At 41.0% G+C, this 25,154-nt stretch overlaps 1 protein-coding gene across 3 annotated transcripts in view; it reads right to left on the reverse strand.

Moving 5' to 3' along the window:
• SPOCK3 (SPARC (osteonectin), cwcv and kazal like domains proteoglycan 3) overlaps positions 1 to 25,154 on the reverse strand; it is a 166,815-nt gene that overhangs the window by 65,338 nt on the left and 76,323 nt on the right. For 2 of the 3 annotated variants that reach the window (XM_081960073.1, XM_081960071.1), the window contains exon 4: positions 24,974 to 25,088. In XM_081960073.1, the coding sequence (XP_081816199.1) occupies positions 24,974 to 25,088 (115 nt within the window). Of the gene's footprint in view, positions 1 to 15,042; positions 15,080 to 24,973; positions 25,089 to 25,154 lie in introns of those variants that run through there. The other variant, XM_081960072.1, reaches the window with a different exon arrangement.

Genomic DNA, 25,154 nt, shown 5'->3' on the forward strand with positions numbered 1-25,154 from the left:
GCTGTCTCCTTCCTTGTTGCTCACACAGCAAATACTGTTTGTTTCCAAACAACCCTCTCTCACACACTGACAGGACGCTAGCCAGATGAATACCATGGATGCTGGTAGGCAAAGGCAGAAATCTTTTTCTTATTTTCTCTCCAAAACCTAAGGTGCATCTTATACTCTAGAGCTGGGATGGCGAACCTATGGCATGCATGCTCCTGCAGCCTCCGGAGGGCCTCTGGGGGGGAGGCTGTTTTCACCCTCCCCAGGCTCCTATAAAGCCTCTGGAGCCTGGGGAGGGTGAAAAAAGCATGCAAAAAATGGGAGTGAACGCCTGTCATGTGCGCATGTGCACTGGGGGGTTCTTGCATTGTATTATGGATGCATGTCCACGCACGACCCCCCTGCGCTTCCCCCGCTTATGGCATGCAAGCCAAAAAAGGTTCACCATCGCTGCTCGAGTCTAGAGCATCTTATACTCTGAAAAATAAGGTATATATTCCTATGGCGTGCACATATCTGAGCTTCTTACAATAAAATGTGCCATGTCCAATTTACCTTGTTGATTCATGATTCTTCTTTCTTAATTCTATAACCAGTTTGTTTTCTGAAACCATGCATTTCTAAAACATTTTCATAAGATAAAAGTAATGGAAATGTTTCCGTTTCAAAAAACCTTTCCGTGGAAAATATTTCATTTCATAATACTGAGATAAAGCAGCAGACATTAGCAGAAGGCTGCACAATGGATATACTTCGTGTATTAAACTGAACAAGCCAATTAAATTTAGCTACAGCTCTCCTGCTTTCCCTAATGTCCAAAATCATCTTACAATTTGGCAAAATGTTCATCTGGACTTGAGTAGGTGTCTCCTCTCCACTGTTTGAGGAGTAAAACATCTGACTCACTATGAGATAATTAGAAGGCAGTAACAGCACCAAACAGGCAGAGAGGCTGCTCAGCCTGGTGAGTGACAGCTGGCTCATCAGTATTGACTGAAGGTGGAGACCTCATTGGTCAGAACGGTTTCAGAAGAACAGGACACAGTGTGGTGGCAGCCACTTGAACATCGTGTGCACAGCAGCGTAGAAAGCAAAGGGAAGACTACGAGACTATATAGTTCCCAGGAAAATCATGTTAATGGCAGCAAAACCTAACAATGGCCCCGAGTATGGGAGACCCATAAATGGGGCAGGGATGCTAAGTATCTCACGGTCTGCTAAAAGCATGAACCTAGAATTGAAATGTAGATTTACAGATGGCTGTTATGCAATAAGCTGGGTTGACAAAAATCTACAAATGAGGAGGTGAGAAGCCACCTGGGAAAGCAAAGTAAAATCATCAAAGCCATTAAAAAGTGAACGTTAAGAGTATTTTAGACATGTGATGCGACAGACAGAAAAATATGGCATATTTCACTTAATCTTCCAGGGAAAAAATGAAGGCAAACAAGGTCCAGGCCAAAGAACAATATCATGGCTTCAAAATCTAAGGGACTGGTTTGGACAAAACTCAACAGCACTATTTTGTGCGGCTGTTGACAAAAATAGGATTGCCGACATGATCAGCAACATCTGAAAATGGATATGGCACAAGAAGAAGAAGAGTACAATTAATTCATTTTGTGTCAGCTAAATGCCTGTATTTCTTATTTTCACAAATAATTAAAGTTAGAGTGGCAACTTTAGCATCAGTTTAAAGAGTTTTTCTCCCTCTTTTAACTAAGAATGGGGGGGGGCAAAATTTTTAGATAAAATACATATTATAATGAATGTTTAAAAAAATATATTTAAACACCTTTTTAATTAAATGGAACTTTTTTCCATTTCTTCCTTACCTTCTGTATTAGCTTGAAGCTATCAGGATTATATTCCTTTAATAAAGATACTTCTATATCACAGCTCTATCGATAATTTACAAACCCTTTAGAAAGAATCATTAAACAATGTTTGGGAATGCTATTTATATTTTTATCCAAAACTACAAGCCCATTTATATTCATGAGTGAATACAAGGGAAAGCATTGGTAGACATACTGATTAGTTCAAGATATATATCAATTAGTAAGTACTGTATTTTTCGGAGTGTAAGACGCATCGGAGTTTAAGACGCACCAAGATTTTGAAGAGGCAAATTTTTTAAAAGGGCATGCATAGCCTTTAGGAAGTTTATAGAGTGCTCCTGGGGGGCTGGGGGACAAAAAACAGCCTGTTCTTTGCTCATTTCTGCCCTCCCCAGCCCCCAGGAGCACTTTGGAAGCCTCCTAATGGCTCTGCACTGCCATTTTTGCCAAGGGGGTGGGGTTTCAGGAGGCCAAAAATGCTGTATTCAGTGTATAAGATGCACCCAGATTTTCGGTCTCTATTTTTTTTTTTTTGGACGGAAAAAGGTGCATCTTATACTCCGAAAAATACAGTAAGTTACTTGTTTCCCAGACTCACTAGTTCTGAGAAGCAAGAATAGAAGTACTGATTGAGAGATAATGTAGTTCTGGAAGGTTTGACGGATATTATTTTTGTTGTTGCTGCTGTTATTATTATCAATGATACAGAACTATAGCTGGAACAGTCCAAAGACGTAAGAAAGTAGTAATTCATTTATAATATTATCTTAGAATTACTAAACCACAGTTTACCAAGTCTTTTAAGAACCTATATCTGTTCAATAATATTTCATGACAGTGAACTCCATAGAGCCATAACTTTATAGAAATTGTAATGCTAGAACCATAACATACATACATAATAGAGTACAATATAATTCACAATTCGGTTATTCTTGACTGAAAGATTTTCATGAAGACAAAATGGCAAAAATACAAAATCAAGAGGGCAAAAAAGGATGGAAGAACTATAACTGCTTAATTGTAAATTTTATCTATGATTATGCTCACAAGATGAGTTGATAGTATTGGAGTAGCTTCATGAGTAGAATCATGAAGCTACTCCAGTACTGTCAATGTATCTTCTTCATGTTCAAAAGGGAAATGTATAACAATAAAAGGGACACCCATTGAATCCCCAATATGAGGAGTCATTGCAGAAACAGTGCAGAGCGAACTAGAACACCATGATTTCAAAACTAATCACATACATTCTGGTGCTGCCACATGGATGACATGTTTGTCACCATCCAAGAAATGCACTGAAAGACTTTCGTACCGTACTGAACTCCATCTTCTCAGACAACCAATTCACAGGGAAGGAATAAACAGACAATTTTTAGATGTGCTTGTCAACAGATAAGAAGATGAAAGCCTAGAAGCCAAGTTCATCACAAGGCCATCAACACTCTACACCATCTGCATTTCAACAGTAACAATCCACTGTCACACAAAAAGAGTTCCATCAGAACACTATATGGCAGGTTGAGAACCCACTGTAGCACCCAACAAGCTAACAACTTGAGAGCAGGTACCTACATGAGCAATTTGTACCCACAAGCATTTGTTACAAGATGTCTGAGGAACATGGTGGGAAGAGAAAGGAAGAAACAAGGTATAAAACCAACCTCATGGCACACATTGCCATACATCAAAAACATTTCGGAAGTAGTAGAATGCAACTTCAAAGATCTGCAAATGGGCATCAATGCCTAGAGGATACCATATGAGGACTAAAGACTGATCGGAGCTGAGAGATATTTGCAATGTAATCTACCAGATCTTCTACATGGATTGCTCCTGTGACTATATAGGACAGGGAGGAAGCTAATCACCAGATTGCAAGGACACAAGTGAGTGGTCAGATGAGGAGACCCGAACTCATTGATAGTCTCACATTACAATGAACAAGGACTTACATTCAATTTTGCAGCTACTAAGATTGTTGCCCTCGTAGATACAAAAACAGCCATGAAAGTGATTGAAGCTGGGAAATGAGTCACTCATCAGTCAACTGGAGTGTAGGTTCACCATCAGCTTTCCAAGTACTTAGGAGATGAGGGCTTGGCAGCACAAGGAAACAACAGCCAGTGTCCTAACAACCAGCCATCAACACCCCAATCAATAGGCATCACAACCAGGCATCATATAGATAACACATACAGAATAGCCCAAACCACATACTCTGCTAGACTGAAGATCTCTGAGGATGGGCTCAGGCATGAGTCTGAAAGTTTGGAAGACTCTGGTCCCGATGACTGGCTCAGATTGGATCCTAAAGATTTGCTAGAATTATTTCATGGAAATTACAAATAGACATGGATAAAGATAGGAATGTTGAGAGAAGAGGCAAAGGTAGTAAAAGAAAATAGGATTTTTCCAACAAGCCAGCATTCTTTCCACACATGATTGGAAATGGGAATTACTTTTTGAGAAGGGCTAGCCTTCCTCATTAAAGGACCAGGAAGCATGGCTCCCCTGCCCCCTCCTCTTCCTGCTCTCCAGAGATCTATCAAGGCAGAAATTGGACTCAGATGAAACTGCTTCCTGCAAACGTTCTCCTCCAGGTTTTTACATACAGCAGTGTTGTCTTCTGCCTCCTGCTTTGTTGGGAGGGGGCAACAGACAGGTAAATGCTAATGATGCCTGGGATTGGGAGAAGAACATCTCCTTCGGTGTGCTGTGCACATACCAGGGGTGGGTTCCTGTACCAGTTGGTACTGGTTCGCTTCACGCACGCCTGCCGCGCATTGCTCGCGCATGCACAGTTGACTGAAAATTGTTCTGCGCATGCGCAGTAACATGCTGGCAATAGCAGAAGAGACCAGGGAACCGGTTTGGGGGCATGGCCAACCGGTTCTGTGACCCAGGCTGAATCACCACTGCTGGTTCAGCTGAACTGGAAAAAACCCACCTCTGACACATACATGCACCCACACCCACATAAAAACACCCTTCCATGCTTGGAGACTTTTATCCCCATTTGAGCTTACAAACTGCCAATCATGCCTGGGTTTGGAGAGAAGGCCCTCTCCTTCCTCTGTGGATAGAAGTATCCAAACTGCAGCGTGTGTGGGTGTGTGCACACACGCTTGGCTTCAGTTTGGGGAGGCGAAGAGCTTATGGGGCACTGAACTGACCCCATGTCAAGTCAGCCGGTGCTACTTGTTCCATTCCCACCCAGCCATCCCGAATCAGCTTTGCCCAGGGAGCAGCGTTCAGCTGGACACGCCGTACCCAGCCATGCCCATGTAGTCATGGGACCCAGCTACTGGACCTTTGAGGGAACCCATAATGCTGATGTGGTCCTCAATGAAATTGAATTTAACACTCCTGATATAAAACATTCTCATTTGCTCTTAACTACTGTAGCCAGACATTGCTTGAGATAGGTCCTTGCCAGCTTCCATAAAATTATGTTTGTCTCTGCATAATATTTGAAAGAAATTCCAATGTAACAATTCTAGTTGTACAGTACAGCATTGCCCATCTTCCACTAATAACAAAAGTCCTAGGTTTCATTAAAGGCATATACTTTTCCACGAGGTTCTATTCTTTCCTTGGTACATAACTTCCATCATCTGTATGCCAATGCATAATCCCATGTTTTTGACATATCAGTACAGATTATTATACTTATGCAAGAACATTGTTTATTAATTCACAAGCACAAATCATTAATTGCTGCATTGCTGTATAAATAAAACACACAAGTATCATGTACCTGGCACAAATCTTTTTAACCCTTACTTCTTCCAACTGCATAAAATTAAAGTTGAGCATAGTTATGCTTTTCAGGGTTCGAGAAGCGAAAATATGATGCCTTGTGGGGTAGTGTAAGAATCGTCATAACTGCACAGTTTCAGAGTAATTGGACTAATCAAAGCTACATAATGTTACCATTGTCACTAAGAAAGTCCTACTCATTAGTCCACTACAAAGGAATTACTGTAAATTCAGCCTAGGTTCAACATCACTTCCTGTACAAATAAACACAGATAATAAAACAAGCTTGAAACTTTTCCAAGCTAGCAGATTGGCAGCACAAATTATAAAGTGAAACAGAAAGCTTTCACTAGATTCAACAGAGCTTGGAACATAAGAATGATTAAATGTTTCTATACACCAAGTACAGACCACAATAATGAATCAGACTAAAAATTTCCAAGAGATTCAACTGTGCCAGCTGGGCTTCTTCAGACAGCAGCATTATAATGCAAAATGATGACATTCTAAATAGCCTTGTTTTCAGTTTCTGTGCAATCTGTCTAATGCATACGTTTTAAAAAGCTAGTGAGGCGGGAAGGAGGAGCAGCGCAGGAGAAGACCGTAAATTAAAAAGGAGTACAGCTTCCACGTGCCTGTAAATAGAAGAAGAAATGAAAACTGTCCTAGGTTCTTTTTTTAATCTAAAGTCAAGAAATCCTAACATCCTTATTTCTCAGCAAGTAGGCAATCCACTTATTAATACATAGTTATACCCTTGAATTGATGATACCGCCTTATCCTGTAAATTAAGACCGTAGCTATCAGTAACAACAAAAACAAGAAATTAAAATGCATGTATAAGAAGAAACACATGCATGCTTACCAAGCAAACTCATATGTTTAAATCAGATTGAAAGATTTATGATCCCTGAATAATAAAAAAGAGGAAATCACAACTTTCTAATGTTTACATTATCATTAAATGCCAAACATTTCTTTACTTTCTCAAGCACTGCTAAAGCTAAAAATGACCATTGTCTTACCTGAAGGGTCCTTTTCAGGGCGCTGCAACGGAGAGTCCAAAGAAGGGTTAAACACAGCCAATCTGCCCAGAACTGAATTGAAACTTTAAGCCACGCCTCTGGTGCCGACTCTCCTCAGATTTATTCAATGAAGACGTGGAACAGTTGCGCGCTGAAACTTCAACTGGAAGTCTAATATGGAACAAGTCAAAAATAGTCCAACAACAATAACAGAAACAACAAACAACACTGTGACTTCACAAACACCAGCGGAGAATAGACCCCAGGGCGGGGTGGACTCTCCATTGCAGCGCCCTGAAAAGGACCCTTCAGGTAAGACAATGGTCATTTTCCAGGGCGCTGCTCTGGAGAGTCCAAAGAAGGGACATGCCCAAGCTAACTGTCACTAGGGCGGGAAGGCTCAGCCATCAGGGTCGCTCCGCTGGTATGGATGCCCTGAAGAACACGCCTCCCAAAGGCCCCTTCCGCCGATGCAAAACTGTCCAGTTTGTAATTTCGGACAAATGGAGACAGAGAAGTCCAGGTGGCCGCCTTGCAGATCTCTTCAATCGGTGCCTGTGTAGACCAGGCAGCTGTGGTGGCGGCGCTTCTAGTCGAATGTGCTGTGATATTGCGAGGCACAGGAATGGACTGTAAAACGTGGGCAAGCGCAATGCAGGCTCGCAGCCATCCGCCGATGGTAGATGAAGAGACCTTCTTGCCTTGAGAAGCTGGTTGAAAGGAGACGAATAGAGATTCGGATTTCCAAAAACTGGCCATGCGCTTGATGTATCTGCGAATAGTCCTGCGCACATCCAGCATGTGCCAGCGCTTTTCCCTCGGGTGCCGAGGATGCGGACAAAAATCCGGAAGGACCACCTCCTGCGCCCGATGAAAGCAGGAATTGACCTTCGGAATGAAGGAAGGGTCCAGCCTCAGGATTACTCTGTCGTTACGAATGAGACACAAGTCCTCTCTGACTGACAAGGCAGCCAGTTCCGATATGCGACGAGCAGACGTGATAGCGACCAGAAAAACCGTCTTGAATGTGAGGTGTCTGAGACTGGCCATCTTAATGGGCTCAAACGGGGGCCCGATGAGGGACCGCAACACTACATTGAGATCCCAAGATGGGTATCTGTGGACCACTGGGGGTCTCAGGTTGGTCGCTCCCCTGAGGAAACTGCGGATAGTCGGATTCCGGCCAAGAGATGCGAAGCCCTCAACTGAGAGGATGGTTGACAGGGCTGCCGCCTGGCGCCTCAGGGTGTTAGGTGCCAGGTCCTTGTCCAAACCTTCCTGCAGGAAGTCCAGGATGACAGGAACCGAAGCAAGGGGCGCAGACGTACCATGAGCCGTGCACCAGCTGGCGAAGGATTTCCAAGTGGCGTCGTAGATGCGCGTCGTGGACTGCCGTCGTGACGCTTGGATGGTGCCAATCACCTTGTCTGACAACTTGCCTCTGCTTAGGAGATCCCTCTCAAGTGCCAGACGGCCAGCTGCAGCCACTGGGGTTCTGGATGTTGAAGGGCCCCCTGGCTGAGAGAGATGTCCTGTGGAGGAATGCGCCACGGTGGTGTGATCGAAAGACTCACCAAGTCTGCAAACCAGGTTCTCCTGGGCCAGTACGGTGCTACCAGCAGCACCTCCGCCTCCTCTGCTAGGATCTTCCTGATGACTCTGGGAAGAAGAGGTAGCGGGGGAAAAGCGTAAAGCAGACCTTTCGGCCACGGGCCGTGCAGCGCGTTGACTCCTTCCGCCCTCGGGTCGTGGAACCTTGTGAAGAACCGCGGAAGATGCGCGTTGGCCGCGGTGGCGAACAGGTCCACCAGCGGGAGGCCGAACCTCTGGGACAGTTGCTGGAACAGCAGCGGATGTAGACGCCACTCCGAGTGGTCGACTGTGGATCTGCTCAGCCAGTCCGCCTGGGTGTTGCTCGTGCCCGAGATGTGCTCCGCCTGAAGAGAAAGGAGATACCTCTCCGCCCATCAACCCAAGAGCTCCGCCTCCTTCATCAGGGATCTGGAGTGCATTCCCCCCTGTCGATTGATGTGCGCCTTGGTGGCGACATTGTCTGTCATGATGCACACGTGGTGGCCCTGAACGGTGCTCTGGAAGCGCTTCAGCGCAAGCCTGACTGCCCTCAGCTCCAGCCAGTTGATGCTGTGAGCGGCTTCGGAAGGGGACCACCTGCCCTGTGCGAGCTGGTTGTGGCAGTGGGCCCCCCAACCGAACAGGCTGGCATCCGTTGTGATGGTGAGCCTGACTGGCTCCTTGAATGGCGACCCCTTTAACAGGGCCGGAGACAACCACCACTTTAGAGAGCGACGTACCTCTGCTGGAATGGAATCAGTCTTGTTGAGCTGCTTTCGTTTGTTCTTTGATATGGGAGCAGGAGCCACTGAAGGGGACGGGAGTGAAGTCTCGCCCAAGGCACGATTGACAGGCACGAGATCATCTTGCCGAGGAGCTGTGAGAGCTGAACCACCTTGACTAGACGTGACTGCTGCACCTGAACGACCATCTCCCGAAGGCTGGCCACCCTTTCCGGAGACAGGGATACCGTGCACGAGGTGGTGTCGATGACAGCCCCTAGATGCTTCAGTCTGGTCGTGGGGACGAGATGACTTTTTTCCAGGTTGATGGTGAACCCGTGGTCCCGGAGCGCCTGCATGGTGTGTTCTAGGTCGCTGACAGCTTGTTGATGCGATGATGACAGAATGAGAACATCGTCTAGGTAACAGTGGAGTCTGACCGGACGTGACCGTAGAAAAGCCGCCACGGCTGCGAGAACCTTTGTGAATGTCCTGGGTGCCGATGACAGGCCGAATGGCATTGCCCGGTACTGGTAATGGAGGCCCGCGTAAGAGAACCTCAGGAACTTGCGGTGGGCTTTGCGGATAAGGATGTGGAGGTAGGCCTCTTTGAGGTCTATGGACGTTAGTATATCGCCTGGCCTGATGCACCCCAAGATGGACTGGAGGGACTGCATCTTGAACCTGCGATATGTCACGTGGTGATTGAACCTCTTTAGATCTAATATCCCCCTCCACCCTCCTGAGTTTTTGGGGACCAGAAACAGGATGGAGTAAAACCCTCTTCCTTCCTGGCCTGCTGGGACAGGTTCTATGGCCCTGATCTCCTTGAGGTGCCTTATCTCCTGTTCCATGAGGGATCTTTTGACTAACCCTGAGGGAACTGGACACCGGATGAAGTGGCGGGGAGGGGGGGACCAGAATTCTAAAGTGAGACCCATGCGGACCGTTTGAAGAACCCACTGGTCCGACGTGGTCTGCTCCCATTTGGCGTGGAACAACTGCAACCGCCCTCCTATGGGAGCTGACCTGTGATGGTCATTTATACCTCCTAAAGGGTCGGGAGCCGGAGCCCCCCCGAAATGGCCGCTTGGAGAAGGGCTGCTGGCGACCTCTGTCTCGAAAGGACTGACGGTCCTGAGACCGCTCACCCTGCTGGGGATACGCCCGATGATAGGGGGCGGAGCTGGTGGAGGGCTCATTGTTCCGAAAGGCCTGCCTCCTGTAAGAGCCAGGACCTTTACGATCAGGCTTTTTGGTGACTGATGGCATCACTTTCTTTTTGTCCTTGTTTTCCACAAGGACTGGATCAAGGACCTCACCAAACAGCTTGTCCCCTTTAAAGGGGGCAGTAACAAGCTTCCATTTGGAGCGCATATCCACATTCCAGTGCCTAAGCCACAGGAGGCGTCTGGAAGTAACATTAGACGCTAGGGCACGCGAGGCAAACTTAGCAGCATTCAGAGTGGCATCAGCAGTGTACTCTGTGGCTGCCATGATTTTATTGATATCCTGCCTGACTTTAACGTCCTTGGCAGGTATCTTCCTCAACAACTGCCTCAGCCACAGGAGAGCCGCCCTGGAGAAAAAGGAGGCTGAAGCGGAGGACTTAATGGCCCATGCAGCTGCCTGATGGGTCTTGTGACAAGCAGTTTCGGTTCTCTTGTCCTCAGCCTTGAGCCCCTCCAACAGGTCAGGAGGGAGCACAGAAGAGGAGGTAAGAGCCGCTACAGGGGGATCGATAGGAGGGAGCTTGAGCAGCTCCTCCAGGCTGGCATCCACCGTATATAGCTTCTTGTCATGGCTGCTGGGGGTAGCCATGGTAGCTGGCTGCGCCCACTGTCTTTGAACTAAATTGAGGAACATCTTGGGTACAGGAACTATTTCCTGGACCGAAATGGGTTCCTCAAAGAGATCCCCAGATAGATCATCAGGGTCTACAACCACCTGAGCTGGGGGGGTGGACCCCATGTGAGTTGAGATCTTAGCCTTATCTAAAATGGTTTTGAAATTATCCAAATTAAATAAGCCTGAAAAGGCCGGCTTTTTGGCGGGGCTTGCCTCATCCCCAGAGAATTCAGCTTCCTGCCTAGGAAGAAATTCCTCTTCTTCCTCCCAGTCCGACTCATCGGAGGCCACTGAAGAATGCAGGGACGGAGGTGGAAGGCTAGGAGTCATCTCTCTGGAATCCTCCTGGGGTTGCAAATGGTGGGTCTTGCGAGTGCGCTTGCCACCTTTTCGCATGCCTGCCTCAATGCCCTGGGAAATGGCCCTGTTAATTATTTCCTGCATTTCAGTGGATAGGTTAGGCCCTTGGTCCTCAATGGGGCGAACCCTTTGAGTGGGCCCGGGGATCGGCTGTTGAGGGGCTAAGGGCCCTCCTCCATATGAGAGGGACAGGCAAAGAGATCAGCCTGATCAGCCATGGAATGGCTTGGAGAAGTTGCCATGGCCAAGGAATCCCCTTCCTCTTCACTATCAGAAATGGGCCCTCCCTGGGCTGGAGGAATTTCCCTGGAGGGCTCCCCAGGAGACACCGAAAGGGAAGATTGGGCCTGCTGTTGGGCTTTGGAAACCTGTTTTTCTAAGGCCTTCTGTCGCCTTAATGCATCTTTGTCTAGGCCTGAGCCCTGCTTGGGGCCATGCCTGGAGTAAGGCTTATTCCCTCTAATGGCCTCCCTGGCAGCTTTCCCGGCCTGTCTTACAGGGGCTCTGGAAGAGACACCCTCAGAAGTCTCAGGGGCCTGATCTGCCATGGTAACAATCACTGGTTGGGACAGTAGGGGGATGGGAAAACCACCACTCACCACCTCCAGAAAGCCCACCGCAGCACGATGCTCCTGAGGAGACAGAGAAACTGCAAGGCCTGAAGTAGCTTGGAATCTTTTAGGCGCGAGCAGAATTCGCTCCCAGCGCCTGCAGGAGAGTAAGGGAGGCGACCCAGCAGGCCACGATCCCAGGCCGCTATCATTTGCTTGGATTGGGGCCCAGGTCGCCGGTCACACCGGGCAAGTCTGACTCCACGCGGCTCCTGCAAAGAGCCAGGCCACCAGGCAGCTGCGGCAAAAAACTTTTAAAAGTAAAGCCAGAAGATTGCGCAATCCAAAATGGCGGCCGGAACTCACCTGAGCTTTGCGCGCCAAATTTAAAGAGGGAAGAAGCCAAAATGGCTGCCCTGGAAGCCCACGCAGCAATTTGACTTGCTAGAAGCACAAATTGCAACGGAGGGCTTCCAGTGGGAATCGGCCCCCAGTAGGGGTGCCCCAACAGTGCTGGCATCGGCACTCCGACCCACGCGCTTCCCCCAACAGCTGCCTGTGGCTTCTAGGAGCCAGAGCAAAGCCCCGGACTCCAGGAGAGCCGAAAGGGTGAGAAAAACCCAATTAAAAAGGGAAAAAAACAAACTTAAATTTAAACTCACCAGCCTGCTCTAAAAATCCTTAAATATGCTGTTTTAAAAAATTATTCTTCCTCTGGAGAGTCCAAGGAATCAATCTTAGAACTGGAGAAATCTTAAAGCGCGTCTACTGGGTTAGCTGAATTGAAAAAATCTGAGGAGAGTCGGCACCAGAGGCGTGGCTTAAAGTTTCAATTCAGTTCTGGGCAGATTGGCTGTGTTTAACCCTTCTTTGGACTCTCCAGAGCAGCGCCCTGGAAAACTATGTATTCAAAGACAATACTTCCACAATAAAAGTTAACAAAACTTATGTAGTGCAATTTTAATTTAATAGATCTCTCTGTATATTTGATGCAACAATCTAAATTTTTGTTCACACATCCCCCAAAGCCATTATAGTGATGATAAGGATTTAAATTTTACATCATTTATAGTAATATGCATCATTTGTGTAATTAATAAAATAATTATTTAATTTATGCAAATCATCCTGAATGCCATAATTTACAGATTAAGGGACATTCTGGTCTAACAGACACTCACCTCCATTCGAGCAAGTCATTATATCAAGGTTTCACTATAGCAATAGCACTTAGACTTATATACCATTTCAACAGTGCTTTATAGCCTTCTCTAAGCGCTTTGCAGAGTCAGCATATTGCGCCCCCCCCCCCCCCCAGTCTGGATCCTCATTTTACCCATCTCAGAAGGATGGAAGGCTGAGACAACCTTGAGCCTGGTGAAGAATTGAACTGCCAAACTGCTGGCAGCCGGGAATAAGCAGAAGTAGCCTGCAGTACTGCATTCTAACCGTTCTGCGCCACCATGGCTTTTATTGTTTTCTTTTACATTGGGCATGAGAGCTGTACCATAAGAATGTGAAACTTTTTTCAGTTGAAATATGAAATCCAATTTTCTCCTGTACACCTTATGTATAATTCCCCTGAAGAGCACCCCAAATGATTAGGGGGGAGGAAATGAAGTGGGGGGATACTCCAAGGGAGCTTTCATCCATTGCCACATGAATCAAGCTAAAAAAAACCACTAAGAAATATAACAGGAAAAATAATATTTTCAGATCTCCAAAAGTGATAACAACTTAAGACATGTCCCACCCACCCACCCAAATATTCCCATGTTCTGAGGAATCCTGAAAAGCACTAAGATGCTCTGAGCTTTTCCAAAGAACTTCAAAGACTTGTAGACAATGACAGAACAAAAATCTCCAAAGAATGCCAACACATTCCACCAAAGCATAACATTTTCAGTCAGTAAGACAAACAATGTTCAGTAAGAGGACAGAAAGAAGCAGAATGCCAGAACAATCTTTTGATAACCCTGATTCAGCAAGAAAGGTAGCAGAGAGAAACAGACAAGGATAACAGTGGCTATGAGATTGAAAAATAAGACTGTTCCTAATAAGAAGGTCCTTGGGAGTTTGGTCCAAAGCTTCAATGGGCTGTACGTTCCCATTTTTCCCATGTTGAATCTGAATAATATGCTGACATGTTTACAAGCAGGCATTTGAAATAAATCTCCCAACTAAACTCTACTAAATATTAGTAGAAATATTATATTAATTAAATGTACCATGCAATCCAAGTCTTTAATAATAAAAGTCATGTGTTCTTTACCTTTACTCTATCCTTACCTTTCCTCTACCCATATTCAACCTACCAACTCACCTATCATCTAAAACCTATTCCCAAATGGATATATTTAAATAAACAGATTACCAGTTACATCTACCTTGTATTTTCTTGTACAATAGTAACAAGAGAGCAGCAAAACCTAAACATACAATAATCTTAATGATTTTACAAGCTTACATTGATGGCATAGTTATTAATAGGAAAAAAAACTTGAGTTAGTGGAAGAAGCGAACAAATTCTAGCTGAAAAATGATTCTATAATGCAAATAAGAAAAGAAAGATGTTTCTATCCAAATTACTGCCTATGCATGACCAGATGAACTAATTATACTTTATTGCAAGGCTACAGTAACAAAATCTTGTAAGTCTGAAACTTTCCATTACCACTTTTAACTGTTTCATTCTTAGGGTGGGTCATTCCTATTTCTTTCTCTGAGCATTAAGTCACTGGGGGCTCCTGCTTCTCTTATCTGATTGTTCCCTGGGCAACAACTCTTCCCCTTGATCCCCAAGATCATCCACATGTTCCATTACAAAATATAAGAGCATAATAAGTCATTCCATAACCTAAGTCATATAGAAAAAAAACTATTTTAAAAATAGTAAAGAATATATAACACTATATGTTGTAAGAATCTATTTAAATAAAGAATATATTTAAATAAAATTGGATTCAATCCAGCAATTCTTATATTTTGGCTTGTTTTTCCCAGGAAATTCCAGAACACTATGTGGGAAGATTTTGGAAAAGATAATCAAGCAACAAATCTGTAAACAGCTAGAAGCAAGCAAAGATGTAAGCAGAAACCAACATGGGTTCATCGAAAACAGATCATGTCAAACAAATTATTTCATATTTTGACAGTGACTAAATTAATGGATCAGAGAAATGCTGTGGATATAGTTCACTTAGATTTCAGTAAGGCATTTGACAAAGTAGACCACAACTACTGTGTCTAGAAAAATGTGGGATAGATAGCATCAATGCCAGATGGCTTTGTAACTGGTTGACAAACTGTACTTAACGTGTAGTCCTCAATGGAACTACATCCACATGGAAGGAAGTAAATAGTTGGGTACCTCAAGGTTCCGTTTTAGGCCCAGAACTCTTCAATATCTTCATAAACGATCTAGATGAGGGAATAGAAGGAGAATTTATCAAATTTGCAGATGATACTAAGCTGGCAGGAATAGCCAACACCCCAGAATATAGGCTCAAATCCAAAAGGATCTTGACAGACTTGAACCCTGGGCCCTGTTTAGCAAAATGAAATTCAGTGTAGATAAAATAAGGTTTTTATACTTATGCAAGAAAAAACAACTGCAGAGATATAGACTAGGTGAAAAGTGCCTTAATGCCAGTAACTATGAGAGTAGAACTATGAGAGTAACTATGAAATCTTGGGAGTCCAAATGGACAATCACTTAAATATGAACCAACAGTGTGCAGCAGCAGCCAATGCAATCTTAGGCTGCATTAATAGAAGGATAAAATCAAGATCACGTGAAGCATTAGTACAGCTTTACAAAGCCTTAGTGTGGCCATACTTGAAACACTGTGTCCAGTTTTGGTCACCACAATATAAAAAAGAAGTTGAGACTCTAGAAAGAGTACAGAGAAGAGTAACAAGGATGATTAGGGGGCTGAAGGTTAAAACATATGAAGAACAGTTGCAGAAATAGGTGTGTCTAGTCTAGTGAAAAGAAGGACTAGTGGAAACATGACAGCACTATTCCTACATTTGAGGGGCTGCCACAAATATGAGGGGACAAACTATTTTCAAAAGCATTAGAAGGCAAGACAAGAACCAATGGATGGAAACTAATCAAGGAAAGAAGCAACCTAGGATTAAGAACAGTGAGAACAATCAACCAGTAGAATCACTTGCCTTCAGAAGTTGTGGATGCCCCATGACTAGAAGCTGGACTGGACAGCTATTGTATATAGTTACAGAGTCTCCTGTTTGTGTGGGGAATTGGACTAAATGATCTCCAAGGTACCTTCCAACTCTGCTATTCTATTAAGTTGAAATTTTCAAACGTTTACTACATACAAGGATGGGCGAAATATATGTATGACTTTGTGTGTGTGTGTGTATTTTTATATATATGTGTAAGAATATAATATAATAATAAACATTAGGAGATATCTATATAATCTATATCTATCTCCACTATAGTTATCTATCATCCATCTATCTATCATCTATCTATCTATCTATCTATCTATCTATCTATCTATCTATCTATCTATCTATCTATCATCTATCTATCTATCTATCTATCTATCATCTATCTATCTATCATCTATCTATCTATCATCTATCTATCTATCTATCTATCTATCTATCTATCTATCTATCTATCTATCTATCATCTACCTATCTATCTACCTATCTATCTATCTATCTATCATCTATATCTAATCATTCTATACAAAAATTTAGATTAGGAAAATGAATACACACACACACACATTCCTAATCTACATTATTGCATAGAATGATTACATAAAAAATCTCTTACAATCAGTTTATTAGATTCTAATTTCTCTTAAGGAAAACATGGATAATATTCCCTTGAGATTATCTAGCTATATGGCAATTTTCTTTTAGGTTTTTATATATTTTAAATATATAATAATAATATTTAATAATTATTATTTATTTTTCAGCAAAAAGATCAAATATTTGTTTCTTAATGCCAAAAATATTATTCATTGAAATAGATAAAAACACTGAGACTTCAAGTAAGTTTCTGAGTTGTCAAAAACTGCCTTTGGCTGAAAAAGAACTCAAGTAACATTTTCAAAATTTGCCTTCATTTTGTTTTACTAACTATCAACACTTTCACATATTGAGAAAAGAGTAAGAAGCCATTTTTACTAAACTTCCATCCTGAAAGTTTTGGGTGCCAAAAATAATAAACTTTTATTTTTGTTTACAAAACAAAATTTTATGCAAAAGCTATCAGAATAATTTAAATACCTGCAAGCTATGATAGTCACGGACTATGTACCATCCTTTGATAATCTGTCAGTTTGCTCCATCCCATAATTGGGTAGACCAGGTTGCCCTGACAAAAAACACTTAATCTTTCCCCTGGTACAGCTGACAAAGGGAGGATAGCCTGTGGCTTAGAGGCTAATACTTCTACCTAATATGCAAGCAGTGTCTCAGTGGCTAAGATGCTGAACTAGTTGATCAGAAAAGTTGGCATTTCGGCGGTTCAAATCCCTACTGCCGCGTAATGGAGTGAGCTCCTGTTACTTGTCCCAGCTTCTGCCAACCTAGCAGTTCGAAATCATGTAAAAATGTAACTAGAAAAATAGGAACCACCTTTGGTGGGAAGGAAACAGCATTCCGTGCACCTTTGATGTTCAGTCATGTCAGCCACATGACCACAGAGACATCTTTGGACGGCGCTGGCTCTTCAGTTTTGAAACGGAGATGAGCACTGCCCCCTAGAATCAGGAATGACTAGCACATATATGTGAGGGGAACCTTTACCTTTAATATGCAAGTAGCCTGGGTTCGAATCCCAGAAGGGAATGGCTAGCTGATCAGAGCTAAATAGTCTCCCTTTTAGGAAGAGACAATACTAGTCTCCCTTTATTTGTCAGTAAAAGATAAATTCAACACAAAAATGGTTTATCACAAAAGTGACTGCCTGTGAAGGCTCCTGGATTGGGGCTGAAAGGCGAAAATAGAAGCTGTATGCTCCATCCCATAATTGGGTAGACCAGGTTGCCCTGAGAAAAAAACTTTCTTTGTCAATAGTTTAGCTGAAAAAATGTGATCTTGGCAAAGCTGTATTTACAGCTCTAAAATTATTCTAATAACACTTAAAGATTCTTCTAATTATTTTTCAACAATATGTACTCTTTACTCTTTCTAAGAGCTCAATATGTAGTCTTCTTTATTCTAAGAGTATCTGATTTCCAGTATAAAACACCTGGTCAGAAACATTGAACAGTTTTTTTGGAGGGGAGTGGGGGAACCAAATGTCTTTTTCATTCACCCTGGAAGTGTTTTAAATTTGAAACATATTGGAAGTGTTTTGAGATCAAAACATAATGTTTCAAACAGAGTACTTCCAGGGTGAGTAAAACGCCCATATTGCATTTAGAATAGGTTCTTTGCATTTGAAATACAGCATATTGAATAGAAAGGGTTTTGTAAACCTCAAATATGTATGTATGTATGTATGTATGTATGTATGTATGTATGTATGTATGTATGTATCTTTTTCTATTTTTAAGTTGAATATACAGTACATATACACTGTACATAAATTTGATTGAAGTTTTGTAGGATGTCCTTTATAGCTGAACTAAGACATTTAAATCAGCGTTTTTCAACCCCGGCTACTTAAGATATGGGATTGCAACTCGAGGAGAATAATTCTGGAAGTTGTTCCATACATTTTAAATTTGCTATAGTTGCAAAAAACTAATTAAATAATGGCAGTGTACTTTACTCAATTGGATCAGCTTGTCAAGCTGTTCCAACCGAAAATCAAGTTTCACATAGACATTATTTTAAAGCATGCTTTCTTTCAATTCTTAAGAACAAAATATTTTACAACACTTACAAATATTTTCCACAGGGCTATGCTGTATGAAATCTCTGGGAAAATATACAGAAAAGTATCAGCATTCTAATGTCAATCCATGTTGTTCTATCAGATTAAACTATATAGTGTCAGATATGAGCCCAAATAAATGCTAAATAGGTACCATTTAGCATTTATTTTGGCTCCTATCTGACACTATATAGTAGGCACATTAATGGGTAGATGTAAGAAGCCTTGAACCAGGTTCCCACTGGCAACAGTAATATCACCTGCTGATCCTTTCAACCTGAAAACACCTTAAACAGTGCCTCTGACTCGAATGGGCCGAAGCATCTTATTAGAAGTATTACCTGCTTCTTAGATAAAATATACTTTAGATACAATAAAAATAGCAAACAGTTTTCTGGTTTATCAATAAAATATTGGGTTCAATCGTTTCTATGTGGCTGCTCTTGCCACACTGCCAGAAGCTATCATCTACCACTCCATTTACAGTAGCATATTTAAACCAAAACAATTATTCCTCTAAATGATTGCTATGTCTGGTAGAATTGTTCTTAGGTTATTATTGAGTTGTTCTGTATTCTTTTTTCTTGATGTTCTGTATATTCTATAACCCTTGCATATTTCAGTGATCATAGTTTCTAATCATACTAGATTGTGTTGTGAACTGTTAGGTTTGAAAGTGAGCTTTGTATAGTATTGTTTCTTTATTTTAAAAAAACTGTTCAAAAAGTTAAAATGCAAATTCCGCTCGCAAATTTTTTTTAACAAAGAACAACAAATATGGAAAGAACATTTTTGAAAAAGTGCATTAAAGAGGACAAAAAATAAAACCACATATAGAAATATTATCCCTCCTGGATGATTACTGATAACTATATTGCAACAATGTTGACTTCTCCCCCTTGAGAAGCAGGTCCACAATCTACAAATGTCTACATGTATTTACAACCAATTTAGCTTATCATCTATCTACTATATGTAAAAACTAAATTCTTAACAGATAAATCAGCAACAAAGTTAAACTTCAAAGCCCTCTGTTATTTAATTGTATTTAACTCATAGAAGGTCTATAATGGCTTACCTACCACAAGTCACTACAATAAGCCCATCTGGGATCCAATAATAATAACAACAGCAGCAACTACAACAACAATAACAACAACAACAACAGCCTAAGATGCTGGCAGCAACCTATACTAACAAGCGGCACCAGTCAATTATATATGTAATACATTTTAAAATGTTCGGTTGACTGAGTTTCATGTTTAATGAATAAAAGATATTATTATTATTATTATTATTATTATTATTATTATTATTATTATTATTATTATTATTAATAATAATAATAATAATAATAATAATAATAATAATAATAATAATTAGTAATACTAATAATAAGAACAACTACTACAACTTTCCCTTAGGAGTTTTAGTGGAAGTTTTGCCAACGTCTCATTTTCCAATATCCTAAATATTGAATACATAAATATCCAACATATTTGCATATAAATATATTTATATATAAATATGTATATGCTATCAATATTTCTACCACATCCATTGTTGAAGCAGTCTCACTGTGAACCAAAGTGTAAAGTCTCTTGTCAGTTGTTCTCTGTTTAGGTGTAATAAATCCATTTTTCACATCGATCCGTTTTCTCAGGAAAAGGCAGTCCAAATTCTTTTACCAATTGTGTATGATAAGTCCATCTTCTTAAGAGAGTCACTCATCGAATCTGCTAATTAAATTAAGTTTGTTAAATTCAAATCTCCTTCAAATTTCTGCAGCAGGTCCTATGTTTTCCAGCCAAACTTCTCCTTCTTCAAATCTTCCAGCATTGATTTAGACTACAGTCCATTCAGTTGTACGTCTGGCTTGGCTGTGAGATGCATCTGGAGATGCATATTCTCTTTAGGTTGTTTTGAAACCCATGGAATTTTATCAAAGCCTTTTACCAAAGTTGTCAATTTGAACTTGTAAACTAAAAAAAAGTTTTTTTTTCTGTGAAGGTAGCCCACCAGGCTTTAACTTGGTGCATTCTTTGCATCTAAACTTACATAGACCAAAAAAAACAAAAAAGCAAGCACAATTCCTTTCAAAGACAGAAAGGGAAAATGTACTGTAACATAATGGCCACAAAGAACATTAAAATGCTATTTTTTTTCTCAATGAAGGTGTGAAGAAAAAAAGGAAAAGGAAAAATTCCATTGAAAGTTTAAAAAGAAAAAATCCAGATGACAGCTTTTTAAATGTTAAATCCTACAGTGAAATCCGATATTGATGTGAATCCAATATAGGTTGTCAGTTTTACTGCTCAGAAACTTTAGCTTCTATACAGAAAGAAATTCAGAGCCAAAAAACAAACAAACAAACAACAACAAAAAACAGGAAAGCAAGTTGCTTTCCTTCTATAGCAGTGGTTCTCAACCTTCCCAATGTCGCGATCCTTTAATACAGTTTCTCATGTTGTGGTGACCCCCAACCATAAAATTGGTGTCTCGGTTCCTAAGACCATTGAAAATATGTGTTTTCTGATGGTCTTGGTCGACTCCTGTGAAAGGGTCGTTCTACCCCCAAAGGGATCCCACAGGTTGAGAATCACTGTTCTATAGTATTAAGTTTCAATCCAAGGATAGAATCATAATAAATTGATAACAACCATGCCATTCATTAGCTAATAGAACTGAGTTATCTACAATATTTTTATTAGTTTATTTCTATTTATAAATGAGGTAAGGGAATGGAGGCAGGAGGGAATGGTGGCAGTATCTAAATCACTATTCCAGTCTTTCCCTTAATGAGATTATATAGAAACTCTCAGCCTTTCGTAGGACCCTAAAAAACTAGTTATGTTCCTTGAGCCTGGGATGCTGAATGTGTCAAGAACCTTATTGCCTCTGTCAGGGTTCCGATGGATGTCCTAATTAAATCATGAGCCCCAAGCCAAACCCCAAAAGAAATCCAGTTATTTATTAGGAGCAACATGTCAGCCAAGTGAAGCCAATTCTGACCCCATGTAATTTACAGCTCAATTATGACCCCGTTTCCCCCTCCCCCTAGGGTGTATCATAAATCACATTCTCCAACGGAGCACTTTTGGGGGCTGTAGATATCATTCCCCCCTTCGGCTGCTGTGGGTAACCTGGGATACCGCCTTGAGAGAGATAAGTCTGGAATGTGCATCTGTCTTTTGCTGCCGTGTCGTTTCATAGGTTTCCCATCCCCCCTTTCCTATGGCAACTCGAGAGCAGGCCAGGGATGCTTTGCCAGTTGATACCAGTGGTGGGATTAAAATAATTTAACAACTGATTCTCTGCTAATGATTTCTTCCAACAACTAGTTCACCAAACTGCTCAGAAAGTTAACAACGTGTTCTCCCGAAGTGGTGAGAACTGGCTGAATCCCACCACTGGTTGACACCCTGGCTATCTTGCTAACTAGCCAAATATTTGTAATAATATAATTTGGATGTTTTTTATTGATTTAACTGCATTTTCTGTTTTAAAATGTTCTAATATTTTTACCTCTAGTGCATTTTTTGAATTGTAAGCTGACTCAGACTCCTTGACTCAGATGGATACCATAGAAATTGAACAAACAAGCAAAACTAGGAAAATTAGCACCATTCTTTTTTTCTGTACTATTTCCCCAAAGAACCCGTATACTTTACATTATATTGTACTGTAAACCAAGCTGCCTAGAGTTGAGAGATAAGCAGAATACAAATGTAATAAATAATAAATAAATAGAGTTACAATAACAATACTTTATAAAATACTGGTTAAGTAAGTTATAGCATCATTCCAGTTTTAAAGTTGCATACAGAAAAGCTATTCTGACTTCCATCCATTTCCCTGGAAGGAAGGGGATTTGAGGGGTATTAAATAAATCAAGACCCAGATGTCCATTAAGAAATATGATTCCTCATAATCCTGTGTTTAATCTTATTAAATCTGAAATTCATCAACACAGGCTAGAATTTCTGTGAAGGAAAAACATATTTTCTAAAAGCTGTTACACCTTCTTCATCCATGCAGGTGCACTCAATTAAAGCTATCTATTTTGAGACCTGTGCTTATCAGCCGCCAATGATAGCATAAGTTTGGCAATAAAATGTGTTCTCTTAATTTGAAAAGGGTGCCTCATCTTGTTTTTTTTTAAGACAGCAGCCGCATTACAGGATCAAAATCTATTAAACGGAAAGCAAAGATTATCCAATCTGTCTAAATCAGGGGTGTCCAAACTTGGGAACTTTAAGACTTGTGGACTTCAACTCCCAGAATTCCCCAGCCAGCCATGCTGGCTGGGGAATTCTGGGAGTTGAAGTCCACAAGTCTTAAAGTTCCCAAGTTTGGACACCCCTGGTCTAAATGCTTAAATGACTGTAAAAGTACTGACATACATGAAATGCTGTACATTGTCTTTTGTACTTCTTCACTGAAATTTTACTTTGTATAAAATGCTAGCATCTAATTACTGCCCTAAATTTCAAATTTCATATCCAATCATTTACAACTAGATCATGCTGATCAGCAAAGAAATATCTTTGTTTCATAGCAATCTGTGAACAGTAAGTAAAACCCTATAAAATACGTACACATATTGCATATACATCAATTACACACAGACACACACACATATAATATAGGAGCAGGTATGAATATAAACATCATTGTGATTCTTACAAATTTACTTGGACCGAATGATACGATTTGTGATTCTGTCTAAAATAAGATATTTTTTAATAGAGAATTTTCAGTTTCAAGCTTAGATTTTCTCTATCTTCTATGGAAATATCAAGATTTCTTGCATGAAAGCAGATACTCAAGATTTTAATTTTCTCCCTTTCAATCAGACTATTACACTGTATAAAATGCATAGTTCTAAACAGTTTAACTTATATAAACTGGAAGCAACCTTCATAGTCACTGGTGGTGTGATCTAGAAGGGTAGTGAAAATGACTCCAAATTCAGAGATTACACCAAGGATGCCATAATTGTTATTGAAACATATCCATACTGCATCTAGTATCATAGAACTTTATTAATTTTAAATTTTGAATTGTAATTCACTGTAGAGAATTATAAAATGTATAAAATTCCCCCCAAAGGTTACACTAGCATTACATTAATTTTTCACTCATTTCCTTGTTACTCCCTGAAATAGTTCAGTCTTTTACAAGCATAAGCATTGAGAAAATACATCTGGACTGTCTTTTGCGCTGATTTCAAGAAGGAATTACCTGCAGGATATACAGGTAAAATGTTTGCCTCACTGAAGAGCTTAAAGGTTTTTGTATTTCTTTGCTCTCATCCAGGAGTTTTGCAGTTCCATGTTCTTCAAAGGTGCTCTTTCTGATAAACTCTAAAAGAGGTGGGTGCATCAGATTTCTCTTCAAGGTGCAGCTTTGTGCCTGAGTTCCTTAGTTGTACCTGGTGACACTGGAAACACTCGGAAGGCACTTATTCCATGCGTTTTAGGAAGGAACTCTGGTGGAGGTTTTTTTCCACGTGAAACTTTGTTACCATTGCAAAATCAAATATTAATATTCTTAATTGAAGCATGAATGTATTTTTCATTTGAAAGAATTACATTGTAACAGCTAAGGCGAAATGCCCATCAACGTGAATGATGTTGAATTGGCCACGCCCACCCAGTCACATAACCACCAAGCCACACCTACCCAGCTGGTTATTAGGGAAGAGAACTGGTTGTTAAATTATTTGAATCCCACCATTGGGTAAAAGGGAGCATATCTTGCTTTCATCCTTCTGAAAGAAATAGCAATAGGACTTAGATTTCTATACCGCTTCATAGTGCTTTTTACAACCCTTTCTAAGCGGTTTACAGAGTCAGCATATCACCCCCAACAACCTGGGTCCTCATTTAACCTCCTCGGAAGGGTGGATGACTGAGTCAACCTTGAGCCTGGTAAGATTTGAACTGCCGAACTGCAGCTAGCAGTCAGCTGAAGTAGCCTGCAATGCTGCACTCTAACCACTCTGCCACTTCGGCTCTTAAATATTAATCTTCGAGTGAATTTTAGCGTAGAAAATACTTTGTAGAAATTTTCAAATTGTGTTTCTGCCAATGTTTAATTTTTTTTGATGCTATCTGAAATACAATTAGTATCATTTAAAAAAAAACCTCACAATAATATAGTATGTTGGAAACTATTCCCATAGGTACCTTATTGAAAATAAGCAAATCTGTATTATACTAAGTTCAAACTCAATGAAAGCTCTGTTGAGGATAGGCTACCTACTCACTGAGTCTATGAAGGAGCATGCACAAAATTTTCACAATGTGCACATATTGTCATGCAGTTTGTTTACTTCAGTCCAAAATGATGCAAAAAATGCAGCAGTGAATACAAATATATATTAATAGCCCTAATTACATATCAATAACATGGAAATATTTACCTGTGTGTCAGTCTCCGGTGGCTAATGCAAACAGCTGTTTGTTGATCTTGTGCAATGCATACCTTATGACGAATGCATTTCATCTTTAAGCATGGATCTTTAGCTGGGTCTAAAGCTAAAAACAATTGTAGAGAATATTTTTTTTAAAAAAATACACCTTTTCTACAGAAATACAGAAAGT

This window comes from Natrix helvetica, assembly GCF_964273705.1.
Source record: "Natrix helvetica genome assembly, chromosome: 7".
Lineage (NCBI taxonomy): Eukaryota > Metazoa > Chordata > Lepidosauria > Squamata > Natricidae > Natrix > Natrix helvetica.